The sequence below is a fragment of the Saimiri boliviensis genome, chromosome 13 (assembly GCF_048565385.1).
Source record: "Saimiri boliviensis isolate mSaiBol1 chromosome 13, mSaiBol1.pri, whole genome shotgun sequence".
NCBI lineage: Eukaryota > Metazoa > Chordata > Mammalia > Primates > Cebidae > Saimiri > Saimiri boliviensis.
In genome coordinates this window covers 31,708,902-31,735,908 of record NC_133461.1, presented here as the reverse complement: position 1 = coordinate 31,735,908, position 27,007 = coordinate 31,708,902, and the positions used below count along the sequence as shown (strand labels likewise).

Genomic DNA, 27,007 nt, shown 5'->3' with positions numbered 1-27,007 from the left:
TCTCACTCTGTTGTCCAGGCCAGAGTGCAGTGGTGCGATCTCAGCTCACTGCAACCTCCATTTCCCAGGTTCAAGCAATTCTCTGCCTCCGCCTCCTGAGTAGCTAGGATTACAGGTGCCCATTACCATGCCTGGCTAATTTTTGTATTTTTAGTAGAGACCCTCGATCAGGCTGGTCCTGAACTCCTGACCCTGTGATCCACCTGCCTTGGCCTCCCAAAGGGCTGTGATTACAGGCATGAGCCACTGCACACAGCCTAAAAACAAATTTTTATGGTCTGTCTCTTAATTCACAGGAAAATTTTATATTTTCTGAATCCTAATCCTTTGCATGATCAATGTTGCCAAGTATCTTCTCACAGCATATAATATGCCTTTTCACTCTTTCTGGTATCTTTAGAGGAAACTTTTTTTTTTTGACAGGATCTCACTCTGTCAACCAGACTGGAGTTCAGTGGCCTGATAGCTCATTGCAGCCTCAACTTCCCCAGCCCAAGTGATCCTCCCATCTCAGCCTCCCAAGTAGCTGGGACCACAGGCGTGTGTCAGCCACCATGCCTGGCTAATTTGTAAATTTTTTATAGTGACAGGGTCTCCCTGTGTTACCCAGGCTAGTCTTGAACTCCTGGATGCAAGCAATCCTCTTGCCTTGGCCTCTCAAAATGCTGGGATTACAGGTGTGAGTCACTTCACCCAAAACAGGAAGCAGTCTTTAACGGAGTAAAATCATAAAATAAATGCAGAAAAAGCATTTGATATAATTTAGCATTCATTTTCCCGGGAACAGCAGTGAATTTTCTTACCTGATGAGGGTTATCTCTTAACTACATTAATCCGTTAATGAAACACTGCATTTGCTTTTTTTTTTTTCCTCCTGGAGACAGGCCATGACATCCAGCCTGCAGTTTATCTGATACAAAACCATCATTAAATTCCTAGGATAAATCCAACAAATTAGTATTTTGTTACCCTTTTTAAAACTTCAGATTCAGTTTGCAAGTATTTCAAATTTTTTATAACTATCAGTGATAACTATGTTACGTTTTTCTTTTTCATACTATCCTTGTTGAGTTTGGTGTCAAGGTTATGTGAGCTGGAGAGCATCCCCCTTTTTTTTTTTTCTTGTAATGAGCAAGGGACTATTCCCCACCCCACCTCCCCCAAACCATCTCCCCGCTCACAAATGGTTTGGGGTAAAGTATCAGTTATTCTCTTCTTTGAATGTATGATGAACTCACTGGTGAGGTCAGCTGAGCCTGGAGTTCTCTTTGTGGGCAGAGTTATCCATTCATTCAAATGCTTCACGTGACTATAAAACAATTCAGATTTTCAATCTCTTCTTGAGTCAATTTTGGGCAAATTACACTTTTCCATTACATTCACTCCAACTACATTTTCAACTTTACTGGCATAAATTTGTACTTATCTTTACGTCTTTAATGGCTACAGCATTTCTAATTATGTCTCCTTTTTGATTACTATTTTTTTCCTTCTTGTTCTTGACAGGTTTCACCAGTTTGTCATTTTTATTAGTTTTTTCAAATAACCACTTTTAAACATTAATTTGCTTTTGTTTCACTTATTTATAGTCTTATTTTTTCATTTTTAAAACTTACTGTGGCACTCTAACAATCCATTTTCAACCTAGCTTTTCTAACATATATTAATAGATTTGAGGCTATAAAATTCCCTCTAAATAATACTTACTCTAGCTGCATCCCTACCAAGGTTTTGATATATCATGTTTTCATTGTCATTCAATTATACTTTCCATTTCCAATATATCTTCCTCTTAAGCTCATGAGTTACTTAGAAGCACATTCCTTAAAAATTCCAGACATAAAAATTTTCAAATGATCATTTTCTCACTTAACTTTAGCTTAACTGCATTGTGGTGAGAACATACTTCTGTATTCCCAGCCTCTGAACTCTGAAATTTATGGCCTAGTATTTAATCAATGTCCCACCTTTATTCAAAATGTATATTCTACAGTTGTTTGATGTAATGTTCCATATGTTCACTAAATCAAGTTTGATAATGTTCAATTCATCTATACATTCGTTTTTTATATTCTTGTTCTATCTATTACAGAAGGAAGTGTGTTACCATTTTCTGCAATGACTGGATTTTTTTAAATCTCCATGCAGTTCTAACATTTTCTACACTACATCTTTTAGGGTGTTATTACTAGGTGCATATTACTTTTTTTTTTTTTTTAAGACACCGTGTGGCTCTGTTGCTCAGGCTGCAGTGTAGTGGCACAATCTCAGCTCACTGCAACCTCCACCCTCAGGCTCAAACCATCCTCCCACCTCAGCCTCCTGAGTAGCTGGGACTACAAACACATGCCACCATACCTGGCTAATTTTTGCATTTTTCTTTTGTAGACGGGGTTTTGCCATGGTCCCCAAGCTGATCTTAAAACTCCTGAGCTCAAGCCACCCTTAACCTCCCAAAGTTTTGGGATTACAGGGAGGAGCCACAATGCCCGGCTGCATATAACTTTAGGATTGTTTTATCTAGTAATAATTCTGTGGCTGTTTTGTCTGATACAGGAAGCACTACATCAGAATTCTCTAGGTTATAATTTGCTCAGTGTACCTTTTGCTATCTTTTAAATTTCAACATTTGTTACTCATATTTTATCTTTTATAAACAGTATATTATTTAATATTTGATCATCTTTGTCTCATAACTAGAGCATTTAGTCCATTTTCACTTAGTGTAAAAGTGGACAACATGCAAGGACAAATGAAAACTCTAGGAAAGAGTCAAAGGCAAATGCTAGAAATCAAAACACCATCATAGAAACGAAGAATCCCATTAATGAGCTCATCAACAGACTGGACCCAGCTGAGGAAAGAGCTAAGGGACTTGAAGAAATGTCAGTCGAAACTGTCAAAACTGAAATGCAAAGAGGAAATATGAAAAAATGCACAACAAAATATTCAAGAACTATGGGAGTTACAAAAGGTGCAATACACAAATGGGAATACTAGAGGGAGAAGAAAGGGAACAGAGGGAATATGTGAAATAATGACAGAGAATTTCCCAACATTAGTGATGGATACCACACCACAGATCCAAGAAGCTCTGAGAACATCAAACAGGGTAAATACCAAAAATGAAAGTCTACACTTAGGCTATGATATTCACACTGCCAAAAATCAAAGAGAAAATCTTCAAAGAATCCAAAAGAACAAAACACTCAACCTATATAGTAGCATAAAAATTACCTTGTACTTCTCTTCAGAAACCATGTAAGCAATAAAAAAGGAGTGACATATTTAAACATCGTAACAGAAGTCTTAGCTAATGCAGTAAGACAAGTTATGCAGACTGGAAAGAAAAAAATAAAACTTTCTCCACAGATGGCATGATTATTACAATTATAAAGAAAACCCAAAAGAATTGATGGGGAAACTTCTGGAACTAATAAGTGATTACAGCAAAGTTGGAGAATACGAGGCTGATATACAAAAGTTCATTGCTTTCTTATATTTAAGAAATAAGTTGGAATTTGAAATAAAAACACAGTATCATTTATATTGCCATCATTTACATTAGTATTTCATTACCAAGTACAATACTTAGGTATAAACCTAACACAATATATACAAGATCTACATGAGAAAAATTATAAGACCCTGATGAAAGAAATCAAAGGACTAAATAGAGAGATATTCCATGCCTATGAATAAGAAGGCATTACTGTTGTTCTTCCCAATACTTGATTTATAGAATCAACACAGTTCCAGTCAAAATCTCAGCAAGTCAATTTTGTGGATTTCTACAAACTCAACAATGAAGAACAGTGCCTATGTGACTTCATGACTAACCATAAAGCTATAGTAATCAAAACAGTGAAGTACTGGCAAAAGGAAAGACCAGCAGATCAATGGAACAGGAAAGAGAGCCCAGAAACAGACCTTCACAAATGCAGTCAACTATTTGGGGTTTTTTTTGTTTTGTCAAATGCAGTCAACTATTTGGGGTTTTTTTTGTTTTGTTTTGTTTTGTTTTTGTTGTTTTTTTTTTTTTTTTTTTTTTTTTTTGAGATGGAGTCTCATCTCTGTTGCCCAGGCTGGAGTGCAGTGGCTTGATCTCAGCTCACTGCAACCTCCACCTCCCAGGTTCAAGTGATTCTCCTGCATCTGCCTCCTGAGTAGCTGGGACTACAGGTGCACACAACACCACACCTGGCTAACTTTTGTATTTTTAGTAGAGAGAGGGTTTCACCATGTCGGTCAGGCTGCTTTTGAACTCCTGATGTCGAGAGATCCACCTGCCACAGACTCCCAAAATGCTGGGATTACAGGCGTGAGCCACTGAGGCCAGCCCCAATCTTTGACTAAGGAACAATGGCAATGGAAAAAAGATATCTTTTCACCAAATGGTGCTGGAACAACTGGAAATCCACATGTAAAAAAATAGATCTACAAACGCACCTCACACCCTACACAAAAATTAACTCGAAATGGATCAAAGTCCTAATTAAAGAGTTAAAAATTGTAAAACTCTTGAAAGAAAAAATGTGGGTATGTCTTCATGACTTCAAACTTGGTTGGCAGTGGATTTTTAGATATAAAACCAAAAGCATGGACAACAAAGAAAAGGACAGATTGGAGACTTCCTCAAAATTTATCTGTGCTTCCAAGGACAGTAACAAGAAAGCAAAAAGACAATCCACAAAATGGGAGAAAATATTTGCAACTTCGTATTTCTTAATGAGGGCCTTTACCTACAATATATGAAATACTCTTACAACTCAATAATAAAGTCAGATAGCCCAATTAAAACATAGCCAAGGGATCTGAAGAGATATTTCTTCAAAGAAATATACAAATGACCAGGCCAGGCACAGTGACTCACACCTGTAATCCTAGCACTTTTGGAGGCTGAGGTGGGCGTTCACTTGAGCCCAGGAGTTTCAGACCATCCTGGGCAACCATCTCTACCAAAAATAAATAAATAAATAATCTGGGCATGTTAGAAAAAAAAAGTAGCCAGGTATGGTGGTGTGCACGTGTAGTTCCAGCTACTTAGGAGGCTGAGGTGGAAGGATCAATTGAACTCAGGAAGTGGAGGGTGCAGTGACCGAGATCATGCAACTGCAATCCAGCCTGGGTGAAAGAGATCCTATCTCTAAAAAAAGAAAGAAGGAAAATATACAAATGACCAATAAACACATGAAAAAAATGGTCAACATCATTTGATAAATGATCATTAGGGAAACACAAATCAAAACCATAATCAGTTAATATTTCCAACCCACTAGACTGGCTGTAATAAAAAATAATAACAAATGAATTGAAGAAATTGGAACCATCACACATTGCATGGTGAGTAGTAACTTTGGAAAAGTCTGGCAGTTCCTCAAAATATTAACGGAGTTATAGATGACGCACCAATGCTACTCCTAGGTCCATACCCTAGAGAAATGAAAATGTATGGATACAAATACATGTACATGAATGTTCACAGCATCATCATTTATAATAGCCAAACTGTGGAAACCATCCAAAAGTGAATCCAAACTAGTGAATGAATAAACAAAGCATGGTATATCCATACAATGTTGTTATTTGGCCATGAAATGGAGTAAAACACTGATACATCTACAGCATGAGTAAACTTTGAAAATATTAGGCTAACTCAATAAAGCTGGTCACAAGACCACATATATGATTTGATATGAAGTGTTCAGAACAAGCAAATACCTAGAAACACAAAGTACATCAGTGGTTGCCTAGTGTTGGGAAGTGTAGTGCAATGAATGGGAATGACTGCTAATGGGTATGCAGTTTCTTTTTAGGGTGAGAATAATGTTCTAAAATGGATTGTGGTGATGATATATAATGCTGTGAAAATACTAAAAAAGCAATAAATTGTACACTTTAAATGGGTGAATTGTATATGCGCTAGGGGTGTGTGTGTTGGAATCCTGACCCTTCATTCCTCAGAATGTGATCTTACTTGGGAATAGGATCTTTAGAGAGGTAATCTAATTAAATGCGATCATTAAGGTAGATCCTAATCCAATATGATGATTGTCCTAACAGAAGGGAAATTTGGACACAGAGACAAACAACACAGAAGACTGTATGAAGAGACACAAGGAGAAGACTGCCACCTACAAGCCAATGAGAAAAGTCTGAAACACATCCTTCCTTCAGAGTCCTTAGAAGGAAACAACCGGCTGACACCTTCATTTCAGACTTGCAGCCTGCAGATCATGAGACAACACATCTCTGTTAAGACACTCTGTGGAGCTTTGTAAAGGCAGCCCTAGCATATATAAAGCTATATATGTAAAGCTTTACATATATGTATATATATGTGTACACATATGTACAGCTTTACATATATATGTATACACACACAAAGAACAAGAATATATACATATACACACACATATATATAAACAGCTTACGAAAAAGTCACTTCAAATATAATGGCATAGTTAAGTTCCAAGTAAAAACTACTCTAGACACTTGATTAGCAAAACAAAAAATCTTGGCCCTCACGGAACTTACATTCTAGTGGAATATTAATAGTTGAGCATACCAACAAATGTAGGTTATGTGGCTGGGGGAAATCCCCTGACCAGCACGATTACACCTACATTTCCAGGGCTGAGAGAAGAAAATGAGTTCCCTAAGGTAGAAAACAATATGTTGGCACAATAACCAAGAAATGAGAGACTGTCAACTGCAGATGTTGAAGCTGTAAAAATCAAGTCCAAGAGACTTGGCAATTATGAGCACATTTGACTTCAGCAAAAATAATTCCAGGAGTGTGATGGCAGCTGAGATTCCAGCATGTCAACTACTTACCAGCAATTTTAGGAGATAACCTCTGCCATTCTGTTGCACAATGTGACAAAACCCCAACCCTGAATAAATCCAGCCTCTGACCTCTTCCACAACTATGGCCTTGACAATGAACATTACTGAAGAAAACTTTGCCATTTAGTGATCACTGTAAGTCTACAGTGTCCAACTCACTGCTAGTCCATCCTCTAATTCTCCAGGATTGCTATTTCAAACTAGCTGTTGTCCTCATACATCATCCTTACCTTCTCCTCACTTCTGGAATCAACCACATCAATCACATGGTTCTCAAAGACATGAAAGCCAAACCAAATTAACTCTTTTAACTCTGCCATTCAAATGACACACATGCCTACATTCACACCCATCCCTTCATCTGCCTTTGATCTGGATGCCAACTTCCTCCTCCTGTTCAGGAACCTTGGTGTACCAATGATCTTGGTCAAGCCCTCCTGCACCCCCGGCATTTTTACTTCTACTGTTTCTCTCCCACTATCCTATTAGCAGTTAAACATGAAATAAAAGTTTCTTCCACTAGAAAACAAAAAAACGCCACACATAGTGGCTCACACCTGTAATCCTAGCACCAGCTCTTTGGGAGGCTGAGGTAGGCAGATCACCTGAGGTCAGAAGTTCAAGACCAGCCTGGCAAACATGGTGAAACTCCTTCTCTACTAAAAATATAAACATTAGCTGGGCGTGGTGATGCATGCCTATAATCCCAGCTACTTGGGAGGCTGAGGCAGGACAATTGCCTGAACCCAGGAGGCAGAGGTTGCCGTGAGCAGAGATTGCATCACTGCACTCCAGCCTGGGCAACAGAGAGGCTGTCTTTAAAAAAAAAAAAAAAAAAAAAAAAAATCCCTCAACCACATACAATTGTATTGCTATAGCTCTGCCCCTCATAACAGTTTTTTAAACAGTTATACTTGCTACTGCATTTCTTTACTTTGGGGTCCTTCCCCACCTCAAACTGGTCACTCCACTGAAATTGTTGATGAAATTACTAGATACAGCCTGGTTAAGAAAGCCAAAGGAAGACAAAAATTACCTTAATTCCTCATTTATAAGATACATATTCATCCCTCCCCAACATTTTAATAGGATGCATACTCAAGAACTTTCATTGACCAATTAAAGCAATAGGTCATAGTTTAATTAGGAGGTTTAATTTTTCTTTGTTTAATCTTACAATCAGGTACTTAGATTCAATCAAATACGGTGTTGTTTTAAATGAAAGGCTTTTTTTTGTTGTTGTTGTTTTTTAAACCGGATACTTACTTTTTCAGGTTGTATTAGCAGCTTTTAACTTCACTAACCACTTGCTTCTTGAAATACTATTTTTTGGCCTCTGCAATACCACATACTTTAGTTCCCTTTCGGTCTCAGCTGCTCCTTCTTGATCTCCTTGTCTTCCTTTTCCAGTCTTCTTTTCTCACTCATCAACTCCTCTGGATGAGTTCACACACTTTCATAGCTTCAGTGCTACTACCCATGAATTGTAGGATATGTCTTTAACTTATGAAATAGCAGGTGGGCAGGTCTTTCAGTTATCAGGTCAACTGATTCTTGTTCCAGGTCCAAAGTATTGAGTCTCACAATGATTTGGATCAGGTGGCTAGCCATGAGACTGAGGATAAATTACGTTTACATTTACAACTATATTGTATCACTCAGTGTGGTATACCTCACCCAGATAAGGTGGTCCTCAGTACATACCAGAGTAGATCACATGAAGAATTTCTCCAGCCTTTTATACACAGTAGGCTGGGTCTACAAAGAGCTGCTTAGATTTTCAGGTTTAATACATCTATTACCACATTATTATCCCCTCTCTCTACCCACCCCTTGTTAATGGCCCTTGCCTCTGTAAGTTTTTGGAGTTCAGAAGGTCAGTGTGCTGCCTTCCAACAACTCAGCATCCATCTCCTATACCACCTACCCTAAACATGCACCTCCTTCTGTTTTCCTCTCTTGGTGAATGCTTGCTGCTCAGGTACTATATATTCCAAAGGTATTCAATTTCCAGTCAACAAAAGTCAAATGCAAATCGTTATCCACCATTTCTTCATCCACAAATATTTACTGAGCACCTTCTATGCACCACATACCATGTTAGGCTCTGGGATTCAAGTGAAAAAAGTTATCACCCCTGCCCTCACGGAGCGTACAATCTAGCAGGGGAAACAGATAATATGCAGGAATTATTTTACATATTAATAGGATACAGAGTACTGTGCTAAGAGGAGAGTTAGGAAACACTTGGTTTTTAGACAGAATGATCAAGAAAGGAACTTCTGAGAAAGTAGTTACAAACTGGATTTGAAGTTCGACTCCTCAGTCACAAGCTGCATGGGCAAGTCACTTACCCTCTCAGAATCTGTTTCCACATTTGTAATATGGAGATAATCACACCAAACTCAACAAATTCTCATTACTACTACTGATCATGAAAGCTCTTCAATGCCTCCTCAGGGTTTTACAAGGCCCTTCATAATCTGTCTATGCATATTTCTCTTAATATTCCTTAGCAAACTTCCAGCAATTCTAAACATTTTCAGCCCTCTTTCTGGACAAGCTTTTAATTAATCCTCACATTTCTACACATTACTTCTATCAGATCATTGAGGTGGCTCATTTACATGCTCCTGTTGCACCCTGTAGTTTGCGTTTTATCATCAACATTGTAATCTCCCTACTTCACACCTCTGTTGATGCTACTGGAGCACAGCTTTGGTGAGGGCAGGAACCTGTCTTGTGTTCCAAGTGCCTGATACAATGTCTGGCACCTAATATAATCTCAAATATTTGATGACTGAGACCATCTGTAAGCCAAGAGAAAAGCAGCAGTAGAGAGATGAAAGTCAAAAGAGGGGAAGTCAGATAGGGAAGGTCCAAAAGATGACAGGAGGAGACCAGAGTCAAAAGCCCATGTGGCCAAGCTGGCCTTAAAGGCCTACCTCATTCTCTGAGATTGCAATAAAGAAAGATGGAGGTGGGCATAGGTGGGGAGAAATCATACTGACAGACTGCCCCTTCTGTTTGAATTAAGCAGCAAAGTCATCTTCTGAGAAGGATGTGGTCTCAAAAGAGAGCAGTAACATTTGTTCTAACTCATGAGAATGAGAATGGGCAAAGGAACTATGCCATGTCATGTCAGAGGATGGATAGGTGACTGAGGATTTGCTCAAGGCTGCGATAATGAAAGAGCAGTCTAAGCTAGACAAGTAGCAAAGAGGAAAACAGAAGGCATGGCTCAGTAGAAGAAAATGTTGGAGGTAAAGTAACCAAAACCTCACAGACCGACTTGGATAAATCACCTATAGAATGCTGAAGATAATTGAGAATGACGACCAGAATCATAATGGCAAGGAACACTGTGAGCCGAAGCCTCCAGCAATTAAAGACAGTTATAAGACTAAGGGTAGCTGACAGTACAACCTCTTGGCATGGGCTTCTGAGGCAGAGACTTTTGATGAGGCATTATGATGGAGTAGGGAGGAAAGACAGCAATCACTGTATCCTGAGATATGTAGAATGTGAACACAGCCCACGCTGATGTGAGCTGTAGGGGATGGCAGTGCCTCAGGTGGCAACCAAATCTGTTACGGGCAAGGCAGTGAAGAGAAAAATCAAAAGAAAAGGCTAAGATGTAGCCAAGCATAGCCTAGGAAGGAGGCAGTGGATAGGTGACTGGTGGGGTGACTAGAACTTAACATAGAATGGAGATAAATGAAGGCAAAAATGGATGACAAGGGATGTTTGTATTTAAAAGACTGCAGAAAAACCAGGAATGAGACTCACAGATGCTTCCTTTCTGATCCCAGGCTTAACATTCAGTTCATCACTGTCTCCTATACATGATTCATCTTCACTCTAAACTGCCTCCTGTCTCTGTAAATAGTGCCATTAACATCCAAGTTACCCAGGCTTGAAAAATGGATTCAAACCTTATTCCTATATTCAGTCACTGAATCTTAAGTCTTCCTTTGAAATGGCTTCAGCATCCACTCCTTCCTTACTACGGTGGCCATCATCTGAAAACAGTTCTCATTATTTTAAGCCTAGATTCTCAAGCCAGTCTCCTAGATAGCACAGCTAATTAATGTCACTTCAGTTTAGGCAGAGGGCTTTTGGGGCAAGTCTAGATCAGACTCCCAAGTTTACTACTCATTTGCTGTGACCTTGGGAAACTTATCTAAACCTGTTTCATTTGTAAAACGGGGAATACCACCACTTTCCACTGAGGAGGCAATGCAAAAATGAGACATTCTTGGAAAGTTCTTTGCACTAAGTTTCTGTTTTGTTTTGTTTTGAGTCAGAGTCTCACTCTATCACCCGACCGGAGTACAATGGCACACTATTGAGTCACTGCAACCTCTGCCTCCCAGGTTCAAGCAATTCTCATCCCTCAGCCTCCCAAGTAGCTGGGATTACAGAGCCACCATGCCCTGCTAATTTTTTGTATTTTTAGTAGTGATGGGGTTTCACCATGTTGGCCAGGCTGGTCTCAAACTCCTGGGCTCAACTGATCTGCCTGCCTTGGCCTCCCAGAGTGCTGCAATTACAGGCATGAGACACCATGCCCAGCCTAAAAATTCTTGATTTTTGGAACCTTAATTATAAGCTGCCTGATGTCTGGAACCAAAACTTCTATAACACTCTATCCCACATGTACCTATAAAACACTCTAAACAAAAGTTTGAAGACCAAAATAAGAGGCATATTCTATTTTATAAAACAGTTAACACTCTGTCACTTAAAATAATTAAGCTTTGAGAACACATAGCTTTTTTAAAAAGCCATTCAGAAATAGGAAGTAGTTTGGGAAATGATGATTGTGCTATGCCAATCAAGAAAATGTGCCTCAAACATCTGAAGATAGTCTGTTTTCTCTTTCCCCGCAGCTACACTTATTGGAAACACAAGTGAATACAAAGTGAAAACAGGTAATGTTTGCCTGTTTTTATAGTTTTTAGCTTTACCACTCTTCAGTCTGAGGACAAAACACCTTTGGCTTAGTAGATTCTACTGCCTTTGGGGAGCTTAGAAAGACCGTAATGGGGCCTATGAGAACAGGAAAAAGAGAGCTGATCTCTAATGGTGGGCCCTAGGTACAAGCGACTTTTTAAAAAAGTGACACCATTTTTGAACTAAAAATGGAAAATACAGTTTGACAAAGAATATTTGTGCAACTTTACAGTGCAAGAAAAATCATGTGAAAAGCTTGGATAGCCATATGTGTTTCTGAAACATGTAAGATATCTATATTTAATATACATAAATAAATTTTTTTTTTTGAGACGGTCTCACTTTGTTACCCAGACTGGAGTGCAGTGGCACAATCTCAGCTCACTGCAACCTCCATCTCTCAGGTTCAAGCGATTCTCCTGCCTTGGCCTCCCAAGTAGCTGGGACTATAGGTGCCCGCCATCACACCCAGCTAATTTTTGTAGTTCTGGTAGAGAGAGGGTTTCACCATGTTAGCCAGGCTGGTCTTGAACTCCTGACTTCAGGTGATCCACCAACCTTGGCCTCACAAAGTGCTGGGATTATAGGCATGAGCTCCGTGCCCAGCCCATATCAGATATATTTAAAACTAAGAAAGCCTGGGATCTGATCTACAAATTAGTTAACCCTGTTCCACAGGATCAGAAGGGCAGGACTTAGTGTAGATGCCTGCATAAAGATAAAATGTTGTATGTTCTTGGAAACTATGGCTAGACCACTCTTCTTATACCATCTAGTTGGACTATAAATTAGCATACCCATTCGGAAAAGTGACATGAATCAAGAACTACAAAAGTGTTCATACCCTTGACCAAAAAGTCCACCTCCAGGATTTTATCCTAAGAAAATAATTTATACACAAAGACATTCACTGTGGTAATATGAGATACAATCTAAACTCTTCAAAATAAGGAAATGTTAACAAGAATCATGGCACATCCATAACAATCCAGTACCATAAAATTAATAATAGTTGACACAGTTTTGAATGATATAGAATAATGCCTGTAGATTGAGGGGGAAACCCCAAGATACATATTACACTGAGAATGATGAAACTATGTAAAAATACGCCGAAGTAGCAAAGACACTGGCAAGGAATATGCAAAAATAGCAAAAGCGATTTTTTTCTGGTAACAGAATTATAGTCAATTGTTACTTTTCTGTATTGTCTAAATTTTCCACAATGAGCATGTACTATCGACATAAACAGAAAAAACAAACACTATTTAACCAGGCAATCATTAAAGAATGGACATTTTATACAGCTTTATTTCTTTTAGGAATTGCAGGTTCCTAAAAAAGTGCGGGTGTGGGGGGTGTTACAAACCAGACACTTGGCAGGAGCATTAGACTCAAAAAGCAGAGAAACGGTTAATTCTTTTCTACCTGTTTCACCACCTTCATGTAGAACTGTAGTAAAAAAGATGATGAATCAGGTTGAATTACCCATCATCAATCTAAATAACAACTTAAAGCTCCCATATTACATGGACGCAGGACACTAAATCCAATGTCAGACATGTTTAAATGGTACACTGCTCTACATTTTTTTAAGATGAAGAGCTAGAAATTAATGGTAATGCCATTATGACATTCCATGAAAATGAAGAAAATCTTGCAGGAAAATTTAAGAAAATAAAAACGTTTACTAAAGAAAGAATGGACCAGCTAAGTGCTTTTTTACCAACTGGAGGCCAGAGAAATGAAAGGCATACCTTTGAAATTAATGCTTTAAAAAAATTGACTTTACTTAAAACACAAACAAATGTCAACTAATGAATACTTTATTGGCAGAAGACAACTTGGTTAGAAACGGTGTCCAGTGTCTGAATGGTCTGAATGTCCAAGACAAAACAGTCCCTGTTCAATCCTACTTCACTTAAAATCCAACATTTTACCTTTCTTCAAATTCCTCAAGACTAAGAAAAACTTGAGTTTTATACCAAGAATTACAAATCAACTTATACTCACTATCCCTTACCTATGTGTCATATTTTCATTCTAACTTTTCTGAAACACATTACCAGGTTAAGTGCCATATAACCTAAATTCACTTCAATGCTTTGATTTTGCCTTTATAATTATATTAGAATAGATGCCAAGTTTTTATAACTTCTGGCCAGAAAACCCTGAAGTGGCTCATCTAAAGGTCAGAAAGTGAGTGAAAGCAGATGAGTGAAAGCAGACCTCAGGCACAAAGCTATTTTCAGCACCAGTTACACTGTGGGGGGTTACTAGAGCAAGAAAAGTCCTTCATATTTCTAAGTGAAAAAGATAAAAAACATTTGACTTTAGAAGACTGACAATTACTGTTCCTTTCCTAAGATATTCCAGAGAATCACTAGTTGGCTGACAGAATGTAGATGACAGCTAAGATGACCCCTGTGAAATTCACTTATATTTGGTTAAGCAGAAATCTGGGCTAGCAAAATAAACTACTAGAAAGTCAGGGTCTGGATAGAAACAGGAACCATATTAAAGGCTGATGGCTTAATCACCATGATTATGCCTTTGCCATAAGGCCAAAGGCATAAAGTACTAATGTCCAAAGACAGATACACAATGTAAGCCCCAACTTTAAGATTATAAACTTCAAAGTGTATTATTTATTTATTTAGAGACAGCATTTCACTCTTGTTGCCCAGGCTGGAGTGGAATGGTGCAATCTTGGCTCACCACAACCTCCACCTCCCAGGTTAGAGTGATTCTGCCTCAGTGTTCCGAGTAGCTGGGATTACAGACATGCACTGCCACGTCCAGCTAATTTTGTATTTTAAGTAGAGCCAGGGTTTCTCCATGTTGGTCAGGCTGGTCTCAAACTCCCAACCTTGGGTGATCCAATCACTTTGACCTCCCAAATTGCTGGGATTACAGGTGTGAGCCACTGCACCCAGCATCTAACTAGATTTTTTTAAAATGCTAGTTGCCTGTATGAGAGAAATTTAAAATTTATATGTAATTTCAGTGTAAAACTCCAAAACTGAACATTAAAACTGTTCACAGAAAATAGAAAAAAACAAAAACAAAAAACAAATCACAATTACAAAAGCACAGAGGTATCAGTTATAAGAACCAAGTAAATAATTTCTATTAATATTCACATTTACTTTATAAAGCTTTGTTCATTAAACTGAGTCTCTGACAATCTAAAGCATAACAAAATAACAAATATACATCATTTCTTTATTAACAAATTATTACCACACAAATCACATTAAACTTTTTCTATCTGATTACAGAGTCAACAGAAATTGCATCTGTATGTAGAGCAGCAAAATAAAATTTTATTAGAAAGAAATACTGTATCTGGACCAAAAAACTTCAATATGGTTTGGAAATCTAATGACTAAGAAGGTAAAACTGGCAACAATGTTGCAACTACTGCTGGAAGATTTGGGGCTTTCCCCCCTACATCTTTAAAATAAGCAGCCCCCACAAAGGGATAATTCACTGAATAAGGAGATGATGTAGCCAAAAAATGGATGATACGGAAAACCACATGAAATTAATTAAATCAATGTAAAAAGAGCACACAAAGGCCATGGAAACTTGAGAAGATGGGGGAAAAAAAGGACAAAAAAAAAAAAAAAGCAAAAACAAGTCAGCTCCTTGGAGTTGTACCAACTCTTAAGTATTACATCCCTATTCTAACTGAAATAGAAGAGTCCTCACCTGGGCACTTCAGTTTGAGAAATCAACTGGTTAGATTGGCCATTTAAAAAAAAAAAAAAAGACTTTGTTTTTAAGGTAGATAAAGCTTAGAGAGAGAAAGCTAAACAGAAAAGTACTAAATCCTTGTGAACTCAAAAATGATTTAGGAAGTCAAATGATGCAAACTGCAAAACTTAGATGAAAATATTTCTTTAAGAGTAAAACCCAGTTTTCTGTGTGATTTAAAACCAAACACACATACTATAGAAGAGAAATTTTCAAAGTGCACCCAATAAAACCTCAGAGGTTCCTTGGAGTGTTTGGGGTAGCATGGACTGAGACAGAAAGTGGGTTCAGGCCCATCCTCCCCAAGCTTTCTTCACTTTAATTCAAACATTTCTAATTCTTTTGTCTTTTGTGGTTTCAGGGAAGATTTCCTCTTAAAAAAAATGAAAAAGAATTCTAACGCTGTCCCTTTCCCTAAGTTTGAAAATCTCTGCTGAGACTGAAATTACACTGGTGAGAAATATGATCATAAATCTAAAACACATTTTCTACGTTAGTGCTACCAAAATACAAAGTTTTAAACAAATATTTGATTACTATTCTGTGAAATAAATGAGCAAATTCAGTTCCTGGGAAGAAATTACATTTTGTTATTACCACCTCCCAAAATCTGCTCTTCTGCTGGTTTCCAGATATCAATATTTGATAATGCAAACAAATTTCTAACAAACATTCCAGTCACACCGTACCTCAAAGACATTTCATTCAATGGCTGTATGGAGTTTCTTTTTTGAGAAGGTAAGCCTCAAATTTCTAACTCTAGAATGAAGAGCGTACAGTTACTAAAAATATAATAATACATATTATGTCAGGGCAGAATCTGCATAGTGCTCTTAAACATAATCACCAATGAAGAGTAGCCAAATTCCAGAACTTCACACAGCATTAATTAGCAAACAACATCAAAGCATAAATGACAACCAGGAAAAAACCATGTAACACAAATGCTATTTTTTCTTTGATGGGATCATGAAGAAAAGTGGAACTGCAGGAAGAAAAGTGGAACCCAAGCTTTGGCCACTTACTGAAACTTCATTACTTCAATGAAACAGAACAGATCTCCGTGGAAAGGACTCATATAGCAAACGTAAGTTCTTTCCATGTATTTTTTTCCTTCACATAAGGTTAAACAGAAGTTGCTGTCATTCTAGAATCAGTGATTACAATGTTTTTTTTTTTTAATTAGAAAAAAGTTTACTTGAATATTTACATAATTTATTGCTCTATTATAACAAAAAACCTTTTTTCACAGATTTGTAGACTCCATCCATTAATGTACGAAAGTGAAATCCATCTCTCAGGAAGATACAGTTATGGCTGAATGTATCTGATGCTGAGAGTACAGTATGATTAAGAAAAATCCTTGCATGTCATTTGGTTCTTGTTGCAGTCTTCTGTGTTCACCTCAGAAAGCAAAAGAATCCATTTGACTTTCAATAAATAACAAATTGTTAAAAAAAAAATAGTTTCCAAAGACTAGAAATCCAAGAAAAAGCAGTTCTGATGAGTGATTCCCAGAATCAAGTGAGTCCTCTGTTAGTCCAATGAGATGATGTCAGGAATGTTACTTCCACTGCTGGTTATGACCCCTGTCTCACTCCTGCTGCTGGATGAACTAACATGAGTACTGCTTTCATGGGAGCTGGTGGTGGTGACAGACGTACTGCTTGCTGTTAAGGGTGAGGTGAGACTATCCAAAAACATAGGAGGACAGTACTGCTTGAAACAAACAATGATGTCAATGAGGAAGAGGCTACTTGATTTTAAATAGAGACTAGAAATTATTAAATATGCACAAGCAATAGCCACATATTTAAATCCCAGTGGGATTTAAAAATTGCTCAAAACTCTACATCTTTGGGTGGAAGGTGGCATGAATTTAGCTATTTTACATTATTTAGATAATGCAGCATATTCTTGATTCTCTCTAAACTTGTGGAACTTGTTTGCTGACCACATACAAAGGTGAAAGCACAAACAATGTCAACAATAACTCAAGTCATTTCATACTAAATATTGGCCCTCCAATTACAATTCATACTTAATCTCCAAAAGAACTTTCTCCCTAACTGTATTTAGCTGGGTGTCAATTTTGAAAGAATCGAGCTTACACCGTCATTTTTGCTTAATAGCATTTAAAAAAGTATTTGTTAGCCTTTCTCAGTGTGAACTGAGTATCAAACAGACCTTTTATGAATATTAAGGCTGACCAGCTGTAAGATCGCATTGGACTCCTTCGTACATAAAACATAAAATATATGTATCATCAGAATGACAACATTCATTCTAAAACAGAGACTACATGGTAGCTATCACAGGATGCTCAGGAGAAAATTATCTCAGGTAATCACAAGTTTTACAATAAATGTTCAACAAGATTGAATCTCATCTTCCTTGTGATGCCTGCTCAACACCCCTTTTCTAGTGCTCGTATTTCACAAGTCCCCTTACAATCCTGACTGGTGATCCCAAACAAGTACAAACCTGAGTGTACTATTCTAATATTGTCCAAGAGGAGTGAAGAGAGATGAGCTAAAAACACTGTATCAGTATAGAATATTTTATGTGAGAAACAACTGCCCTTCAGCAAAACAAGAGGCCTAGTGATACCTTGCAAGAGATGTTTTAAGTTTGTCATTAGTTCAACTGTATGGAAGATCAGTAAGCAAATTTGATTCATATTCCTCATTCTATAGATTATGCAGCTTATCATTAGAGACACTGGATTACGAAACAGGAATTTAAAAGTCAAGTTGTTTAGACTACACGATTTCCAAGACCCGTGAATAAAACAGTCCCAGGTTTAAGTTGCCAGTCAGAGGGACGGCAATAACTAAAATTCAGGCTGCCCTTCAAAAGAACAAGTTATGTAATGCTTTGGAAGGGTAACTGTTTTGGTTCATCAGTAAAATCAATGCCACACACAGAATCAAGGAACATTAGTTACGGAGAGAAGAGCAGTTCCTAAAGAGCTTCGAAGGAGCTCTGAAGACAGCTGAATTGTCAGGTATTAAACCTCTTTTCTAAAATCAAATCAATTTCTAACTTTCCATTAAAACTGGGGAGTAAATCGAGAACAAACCCCAGAAGCTTACATTTTATTCCTGCTACCTCTTAGGCAGTTTTTGATTGCCTCATAAGAAAAAGATACTCTTCATTTATGAAAGTAGTGCTAGATGCTACAGTCCTGCCATCAATAGGCTCTATGCATTGAATTCTTAATAGTATTCAGGTTGCAGCCACTTAAGTTCTAACCTTGTATCCCTTATTGTAGATACAATAACAGGAATTAAGGAATAATATGGAGGTCAAGTAGTAAAACCTAAGGATTCTATGGCAAACTGAAGGCCCCACCTTACCCTTCTACTACTGACCCACCAAGTAAGTTAGACCACTACTAAGTATACAAAATAGAGGTATGAAATAAAAACCTCCAGGTTCCAAGATAATTTTAAACTGATCACATAAAAATCAGTAATCCTCTAAGTCTGAAGAATCCATTTCCTAGAAAAATGGTACTTTTGTTATATATCCTGCTATAGGGAGGTCAACTCAGAATGACAAGAAATTCCTGATTTTGCACATTACTTTGGGCCCAAATTTCTAGTGCCGTTCATGTAATCAGAAACAGAGTACTGAAACAGGAGGCTGACAGAGGACCTGTGCTTAGGCGACTGAGCAGCTTGTGAAGCAGTGACCTGTGATTCTTCCTCTATAGCTTCCTATACTTAACTCCTCTCAAAGTCTATTGTTCTGTGTCACTTCCTCCCTTCACTTTTCTCATGCCTTCTTCTCCTCTGCTCTGCCTCTGCTATAAGCCTGTCTATGCAATCCACGCTCACTGCAAGGTCTTCATGTTGGGACTCTGAGCTATTACAGTTTCTCATCTTTGACAGAGAAAACAGGGATGACTGACATAAAGCAACTTGAAACTGGGGTCTCCCCAAAGTCTAAATTTGAATGTCTTTAAAAACAATGAAGAATCAAGTTAATGAGTCAAGTCTGTTTTATCACATTTAGCTATTAATTTTCTAGGTACAGAATATTTTAGCTAAAAAATAAAACTGTATTTGTAAAATTTTAACTTCCAGCCCCTAAGCACTACTTCTATTCATTCTAATCATTCAAATCTTCTAAGAGATGGCAACTGATTAAGCTAAATAAAATAAAATTCAAAATTTAGATATTAAAGACAAAAATCATGAACTGAAAAACAACTTTATTCCTCCAAATAAAATTATGAAATATTTGCACAGTACTTCCTTTCCATCAATATAAGTAATTCAAGAGTTGACTGTCCTGATTTTATGCAACTGGCCATTTTTAGTTAGTATGACATAATCAACAATCAAATATAAATTAGTTGCTTAAATTCAGGATACATACCTGGGGATCAACTGGAATAAGGGAAAGAAAATCCAAACCTAAAACAAAAATGCTTTGTTAATAGTTGCCTCATATTTTAGAGACCAGAATTATTTCCCTAAATCATTTTTACTTATCACAAATCACAAAACATTTGTGGTAAGTGCTTACCACTCAGCCACGGGGAAGTGCTACACCATGATCAGTGATATCTGAAGTGTTTAAAACCTAAAGATGAATATTTTATCTGATAAAACAAGCTCCCAGAGACTCAAAGGCAGAAGTCCAAAAATTTCCAAAGAAGGACTAGTCAAAACAAATGTTTCCCCTTTTGTCACTTAACAGAATGAGAAGCAATAAAAATGATGAGCTAATGATCTAGATTCAAACCATTAAAAAAAAAAACATACTTAAGCTCTTAAGATACTTCATATTTATTTTTCAGAAATACAGATGTTCATCTAAGTATCACTTCTAAACAGACGTCTATTTCAATGATAGCTCTCTGTCCCCACTGTCCCCACATCAAGAGCAATACACAGTCCAACGCTCTGCACAAAGCACACACTTGGGAATTGCTGCGCTAACAGGCTTAAGTTATCAAGGATTATTGGGTTCTGAGCTAATTTAATTTCCTAAACCAGAGAACTGTAATTGTCCAATTAGGTTTTAGAAAAGAGAAATGTGTAAAAGGTTGTCCAGTAATATAATTCTGACGTATTCAAGTAATAACAATAAATAATTTAAAATTCCAGGTCTGAAAAGTCTAATAATAAACTTCAAAGTCAGTTCCCCTAGACCTCCCTGTGTGACTAAACTCCCTTCAATTACTTCAAAACATTAAAAAAGAAACCATAGGTCATTAAGACATGCCAATTTCTATTCAATTCCATGAATTTTTATGCTGGCATTCAGTGACACTCCGAATATAACCACCACACAGAGAAAGTCTGACATTATGCTTTTATACAAAATGGAGAATATCAGTGGGGACATTTAAAATATTTAATAACCAGTATGAATTTATAACTCAAAAAATTTAAATATATTTATTCTTATAATCTCTAAATAAGGGTATTACAAAAATGCTTACCAAGTGATACAAGCTGTAGCACCAATCATCTGAAAGAAATCATTCCAACGATTTCTAAAGCATTTAAAATTGTTGCTATTCATTTTTTTTCTTCCTTTTTTTGGGAGACACTGAGTCTGCTCTGTTGCTGAGGTGAGAGTGCAGAGGCACAATTATAACTCACTGCAGCCTTTACCTCCTGACTCAAGCAATCCTCCAACCTCAGCCTCCCAAGAAGCAGGTACTACAGGCATGTGCCACCATGCCCAGCTAATTATTATTATTATTTTTTGTAGAGACAGGGTCTTGCTATGTTGCCCAGGTTGGTTTTGAACTCCAGAACTCAAGCAATCTTCCAACCTCAGCCTCCCAAAGTGCTGGGATTATAAACATAAGCCACTGCACCCAGCTTGCTGTAATTTTTTATTTCGTAAGTCTGACACTATGATACAGTGATTTGAGCCAATACTAAACTAAAGAGAATTACAACAAACTTTTCCAATGACTTCTCTATTAAAATAATAGGTAAGATAACTCAATAAGCAGACTTTTTCTTCATATTAATAATACTGTTCAGTAAATCCCCTTCTGCCAAATGGTAATTCAAAATTTGTCTAGCCCTTACAATACCTTCAGAGTTTTGCATTTTCAGTATTTCTATTATAAGTTTATGGAAATGTTATTTATTTTGTTCTGCTTCAAATGGTATGTTTTCTCCATTTTTACAGTAACTTCCATCTTTTCATAGTTTTTCAGTTTTCTTCATTTTTCACAACAGCTCCTACCTTTTTATACTTTTTCAGTTTCATGTGTTCAATCATTTTAATGTTTCTTGTATCTCTTATCCATGTTAGTAACTGAAACCTTTTTATAATGCTAAAGTATTGACAATGCTGTTGGAATATTGTGTGCTAAAGCTAAACCACTCAAAAATACTCATTTTCTAAATGTTCAACTATTTCCATTTCGTGATTTCAATTAAAATACACAAGCCTGATATAAAACATTTAAAAAATTATATATCAAGCCTGTGTATTTATTTTAATTGAAATTAAAAATTGAAACTATCCCCAGAGAATGCTCATTAAGGACCAAAAGACTCTTCCTGTTTTCGTTATTTCAACTCCAGTTCTTCAATGTACTATAATTCTCTTTGATGATTTCATGTGTGGCAGTAAATACACAGATTATTTAGAAAAGAATTAAGAGGTTTATTTCATCTATGTCTTTTGATACCTCATCCATGGAGACTTGAATGTGGTGACTTATACACCACCATAATAAAATACCTAGAAATTTTTCTAAAATTTTGGTTGGAATTCTAGATTGACTACCAAGCATTACACAGGTGGTGTCTATACAAAGCCTGTCTAATGTAAATATTTCTCTCACTGAAATCATTTTTTTCCTCAAGCACTAAAAGTGAAGTTTGATACCTAGATGCTATTCTTTCTAACAAAAAACAAAACCATCAAAGTCTTCTTGCATTTTACATTTTAAGCAGAATATTAAAACTCTTATATGAAATAAAGTTTCATCAGTAGTGATTAAAATTTTACTGCCTTGTTTCATAAGTTTAGCAAATGCTGTTTCATATTTCACCATAAGTTTCAATTGCAGCATGTCACACTGATATACTTTTATGCCCTCCTAAGAATTTCATGGTTGAAATGCTTAATTACTTTTAACTAAAAAGCAGGTAGTGTTAACACTATTAACACTGATAAAATTTTAATTTAAAAATTTTAAGTGCTTCATTGTGAAACTGACTCATTAGACATCTTTCCTCACTGATGACAACACATTTTCCTTACATGAGCCACAAACTTTAACAAAGCATAACTGCTACATGACTAAATATGTTTATGTTTAGCACTTTCAAATTTAACGATACAACTTTCGAGCACCATTCGCACCTGACAATATGGCACTAGCAATAATAAGGCAGTCATATTTTTCCTTGAAATAATCAAGCTGTTTTCCACTTCATAAATAAAATTATTTGTTTTATTTTGTATTCACTGTTGCACAGTATCAGAAGATGTTCCAAGCGTCAGTTCATTATTAATATCATTTCTTCTTTGTTCTCCTGCAGATTCAGAAGATTCATGTTTATGATGTTTAAAAGAAATGTTAAGAAATGTATTAAAACTTTGTTATCTCTTCATTCTTGGTGTTCTATTTAATATTTTATTATAAATTATTAAGTTATCAATACCAAAACTCTTCACAGTATGACTAATTACATAGTTATACAAAAAATAAAACCAAAGTAATTACTAATTACAAAATAATACATTAACAATAAAATCAAAGTAAAACTGAACTATTTAGATATAGTAACTGCTACATAAATCATATATGATGATAAACTAGCAATTTTTCTAAAGCACAATATATCCTTTTCTATTCAGTGATCAATTGGTAGGAAAGTTTTTCAATAATAACAACCAGTATCACCATAATGGTTAATATTGGCTTAATATCAACCTTGGATATAGTCTTGTTTGCTCAATACCAGCTTGCAATGCATTTTTACCAAATACCCAGTTCACACACATTTTACTGCATTTTTCTCAAGTTTGCACATTTCTAAAAAAAAAATAGTCTCTCTCACTTTATGCCCAAAGTTTGAAATAATATAAATTTTCCAAAATTAAAAAATCCAGATTCACAGACTTTAAAAACAGGGCAAGTGACTTGTAAATTGTGTCTATTCTACTGCTAAATGGTAGGATTGTTTTAATAAACAGAAATGCTCGTTTTCTTTAGAATTAATTTTTAATTCAAGTCTTTAGGAAACAAATTCTTTTAGAATGCTTGCTTATAACACATACTGAGATGACATGTGGACACTCTTCCAACTAGCCAAGGTTAAAGCAATACAAGGCGGTTAAGAATTAAGAATCTCTGAGTTTCCATCTTTGTCACAGACATAAAATCTCACCTGTACCTTAGCATCAGACTTTGTATATACTTCACAAATACTTTATTACTTGTGCTAGCTGGGTCTATAAAGAACTTCTTAAAATACCAACTCCCAAATTACATATGGAGTAAATATATTTAAGAAGCAGAAAATATTTTTAAAAGCCATTTTTTCAATGTATACTATAAAAGGTTTATTCTTGTCCACTAAGTTTTATTCACATTATTGAAACAAATTTCAGGTGGCAAAATTATATTGAGCTAATTATCAACTGTTTCAGTAACACAAATTTCCACCAACAGGATAAGTATTCTGCTTAAAATAAAGACCTTTCTAAGGGGAGAAAAAAAATAAATCATAGGTCAAAATTAACTTCATAACTCTAGAGAAGAAAACTAGTAACAAGAGGAGAGAATTGTACTCCACTAAAAGGGCCTTCCAAGAGAAAGGAAGTCATGAATGTACTGGTTCTAATTTGCTCAAATATAATTGACAGAAATGTCTGCAAAAGCAATGGCTATAGAGAGAGGGAAGAAGAGTGAAGGAGGGAAGTTTAAATTTTGTAATATGGTCTTGGTTGCAGAAGTCCTAATACTAAGGTAATTCAAGACACCTTAATATTATTCAGTAGATTCCCCCTTAATCCAGGTTTTTGCCTTCTGTAATTTCAGTTACCTGTGGTCAACTGCAGTCAGAAAATATCACATGGAAAATTCCAGAAATAATTCATAGGTTTTAAATTACACACTGCTCTGAATAGTCTCACAAAATCTCATTCTGTCCTGGCTCCACCATGCTCCATCCCACCCAGGACATGAACCATTCCTTTGTCCAGTGGCTCTCAACTCTTAGTCACTTAGTAGCCATCTAAGTTATCAGATTAACTGTATCTCAGTATACAGTGCTTGTGTTCAAATAATCCTTATTTTACTTAATAAAGACACCAAAGCACAAGAGTAGTCACGTCAGCATATTGCTATAACTGTTGTATTTTAATATTATTGTTGTTCATCTCTTACTATGCCTAATTTAAAAATTCAATTCGATTTTATCGCGGGTATGTCTGTATAGAAAAAAAACGACATACAGGATTCTGTAATATCTGTGGTTTCAGGCATTTAGTGGGGGTCCTGGTACTTATCCCCTGTGGATAAGGGGAAACTACTGTACATATAAAAGATATCCCCAAGTATTAAGCCCGACTCTAGGGAAACAGATGATAGACCCTGTCTTTGTAAGGAGAATAAAATCCACAGTTAGCATTAAAAAAAAAAAAAAAAAAAAAAAAAAAAAAAAAAAAATCAACCCCAAACAACATCACTATATTCTGAAGTTCTGATGGGCTGCCAAGAAGAGTATGAGAAAATATTCTCCCCTCACCTGTGAAGTTTTATAATAAATAAATCAAGAAAAAGTCTCCAAGTACAAATTCTCCAAATGCGAGACTAAAATCTGTAACATTTATTATTCTAGTATATTTCTCATCAACAGGAATCTATAGCTGCTCTTTAGTTAAAATAACAACTGGATGTGATGTATAAAAACAGATATGACCTTTACATGACGTTTTCAAATTTCCTCACATTTCTATTTAAAATTTCAAAACTATACTGGCTTCACAGATTAAAATTAAAAATAATAAACTTTGATTAAAAAAACAAAAGAAAATAAAAACTCTCCACATACCTGGCAAATCTGATGACATGCTTGATATTGGCGTGTGGTGGAATGGTACTGAGTAGTCTGTTAATGAAGGCGGAATAGCAGCAGGATCAACCGAAGTCACACTGGGCACCCTTACAGAAGATGGCTGATACATGAGAACCCTGTTTTAAATAGCATGGGAAATTACAAACAATCTGGCTGTTAGTTCACAGGAGAGAAGAGCTGCACCACTGGGCATTCTCAGTCGTTTGTTCACTAGTTTCAGCACAACTATATGGCAGCTACTCACTACACAGCACTCCACTCTCCTCTCCTCTCCCATAACAATCTTCATTTTAACATGTACATATCTTGGCTCTCAACAGCAGCTGCGACATAGAGCAAGTTGACATTCAATCACAATGTACAGTGCTGGAATAAGATATAACACTTTCATCCAAAATAGAAATAGATGTAACTTTTATTAATGTGTATGTAATATGTATATGGGCATCAGTGATTTTTACCTATAAAAAAATTTAAAACTAACATAGAAAGACCCCTAAGGTTTGATTTAAATCAGGGAACCTTTATGAGTAAAGCTACTCACTCACTATAGCACAACCCAAATTTCTTCAATTCTAACTTGAATGGTATTAATTATTTGCAATCTTTTCTGGAAACCATCTGAGCAAAATTACTCAGTTTTAAAGCCGGCAAACTTGATGGCAATAGGCCACAATCAGAAATGAGGATGAGTATTCAGGATTTAAAATATAATATCCAGAAATAAAAATGCTGGCTACCATGATAGCATCTATCAGGCAGGTGAAATCCTAAGAGGGTTTATGATTTTAAAATGAGCTTTTCATGCTACTAAAAATACAAATTAAACATATGTAATAAATACTTCACAATTGGTATTTTATCAATATATACACTATAGGATTTTTATATTTTAAGAAGCAGTACAATTAAACATATTTTTGAAAAAATTCAAGCTTAAACACAGACTTTTTTTTTGCATTCTTCCTATTTAACCTGCATTTTCTCAGGGTAAACAACTACAGCTTCACAAGAAAGACATCCTTGAATGTATGTACAAAACTGAGCATCATTACTTGTCTTATGGTTAATGGTGGCTACCTTGCAAACAAGGGGTACAACATCAAGGTTAGTACCCCAAAGCACTGCCAGTTAATTACCGTAAGCTTAATGACAAAGGCACAGAATTCTGCAGCTGGAAGGGACCATTAGAAGATGAAGAAAGTGTCTTAGAAACTTAAAGTAGAACCATGGTCACAAAGCTAGACTGGGATTGACAACTTCTGGACATCCTTTCCCTTTCCTGTTATTGCTGATTATTATTCGGTAAGAAGAAATCATGCCAATCTGCATGACATTCTTTGTACTCTGACAAACTATTCCATAAC

The 27,007-nt window shown here is 36.3% G+C and overlaps 1 protein-coding gene across 11 annotated transcripts in view; it reads right to left on the bottom strand.

Annotated features, from left to right (window-relative positions):
* Positions 1 to 395: 395 nt before the first annotated feature.
* PIAS2 (protein inhibitor of activated STAT 2) overlaps positions 396 to 27,007 on the bottom strand; it is a 139,363-nt gene continuing 112,751 nt past the window's right edge. For 5 of the 11 annotated variants that reach the window (XM_039463628.2, XM_074383513.1, XM_074383511.1 and 2 more), the window contains 3 exons: positions 25,617 to 25,756; positions 19,951 to 19,988; positions 396 to 17,283 (listed from right to left, as the gene is read on the bottom strand). In XM_039463628.2, coding sequence (XP_039319562.1) covers positions 17,101 to 17,283; positions 19,951 to 19,988; positions 25,617 to 25,756 — 361 coding nt within the window. In that variant the 3' untranslated portion in view covers positions 396 to 17,100. Of the gene's footprint in view, positions 17,284 to 17,321; positions 25,757 to 27,007 lie in introns of those variants that run through there. The other 6 variants (XM_074383516.1, XM_074383517.1, XM_039463630.2 and 3 more) reach the window with 4 other exon arrangements.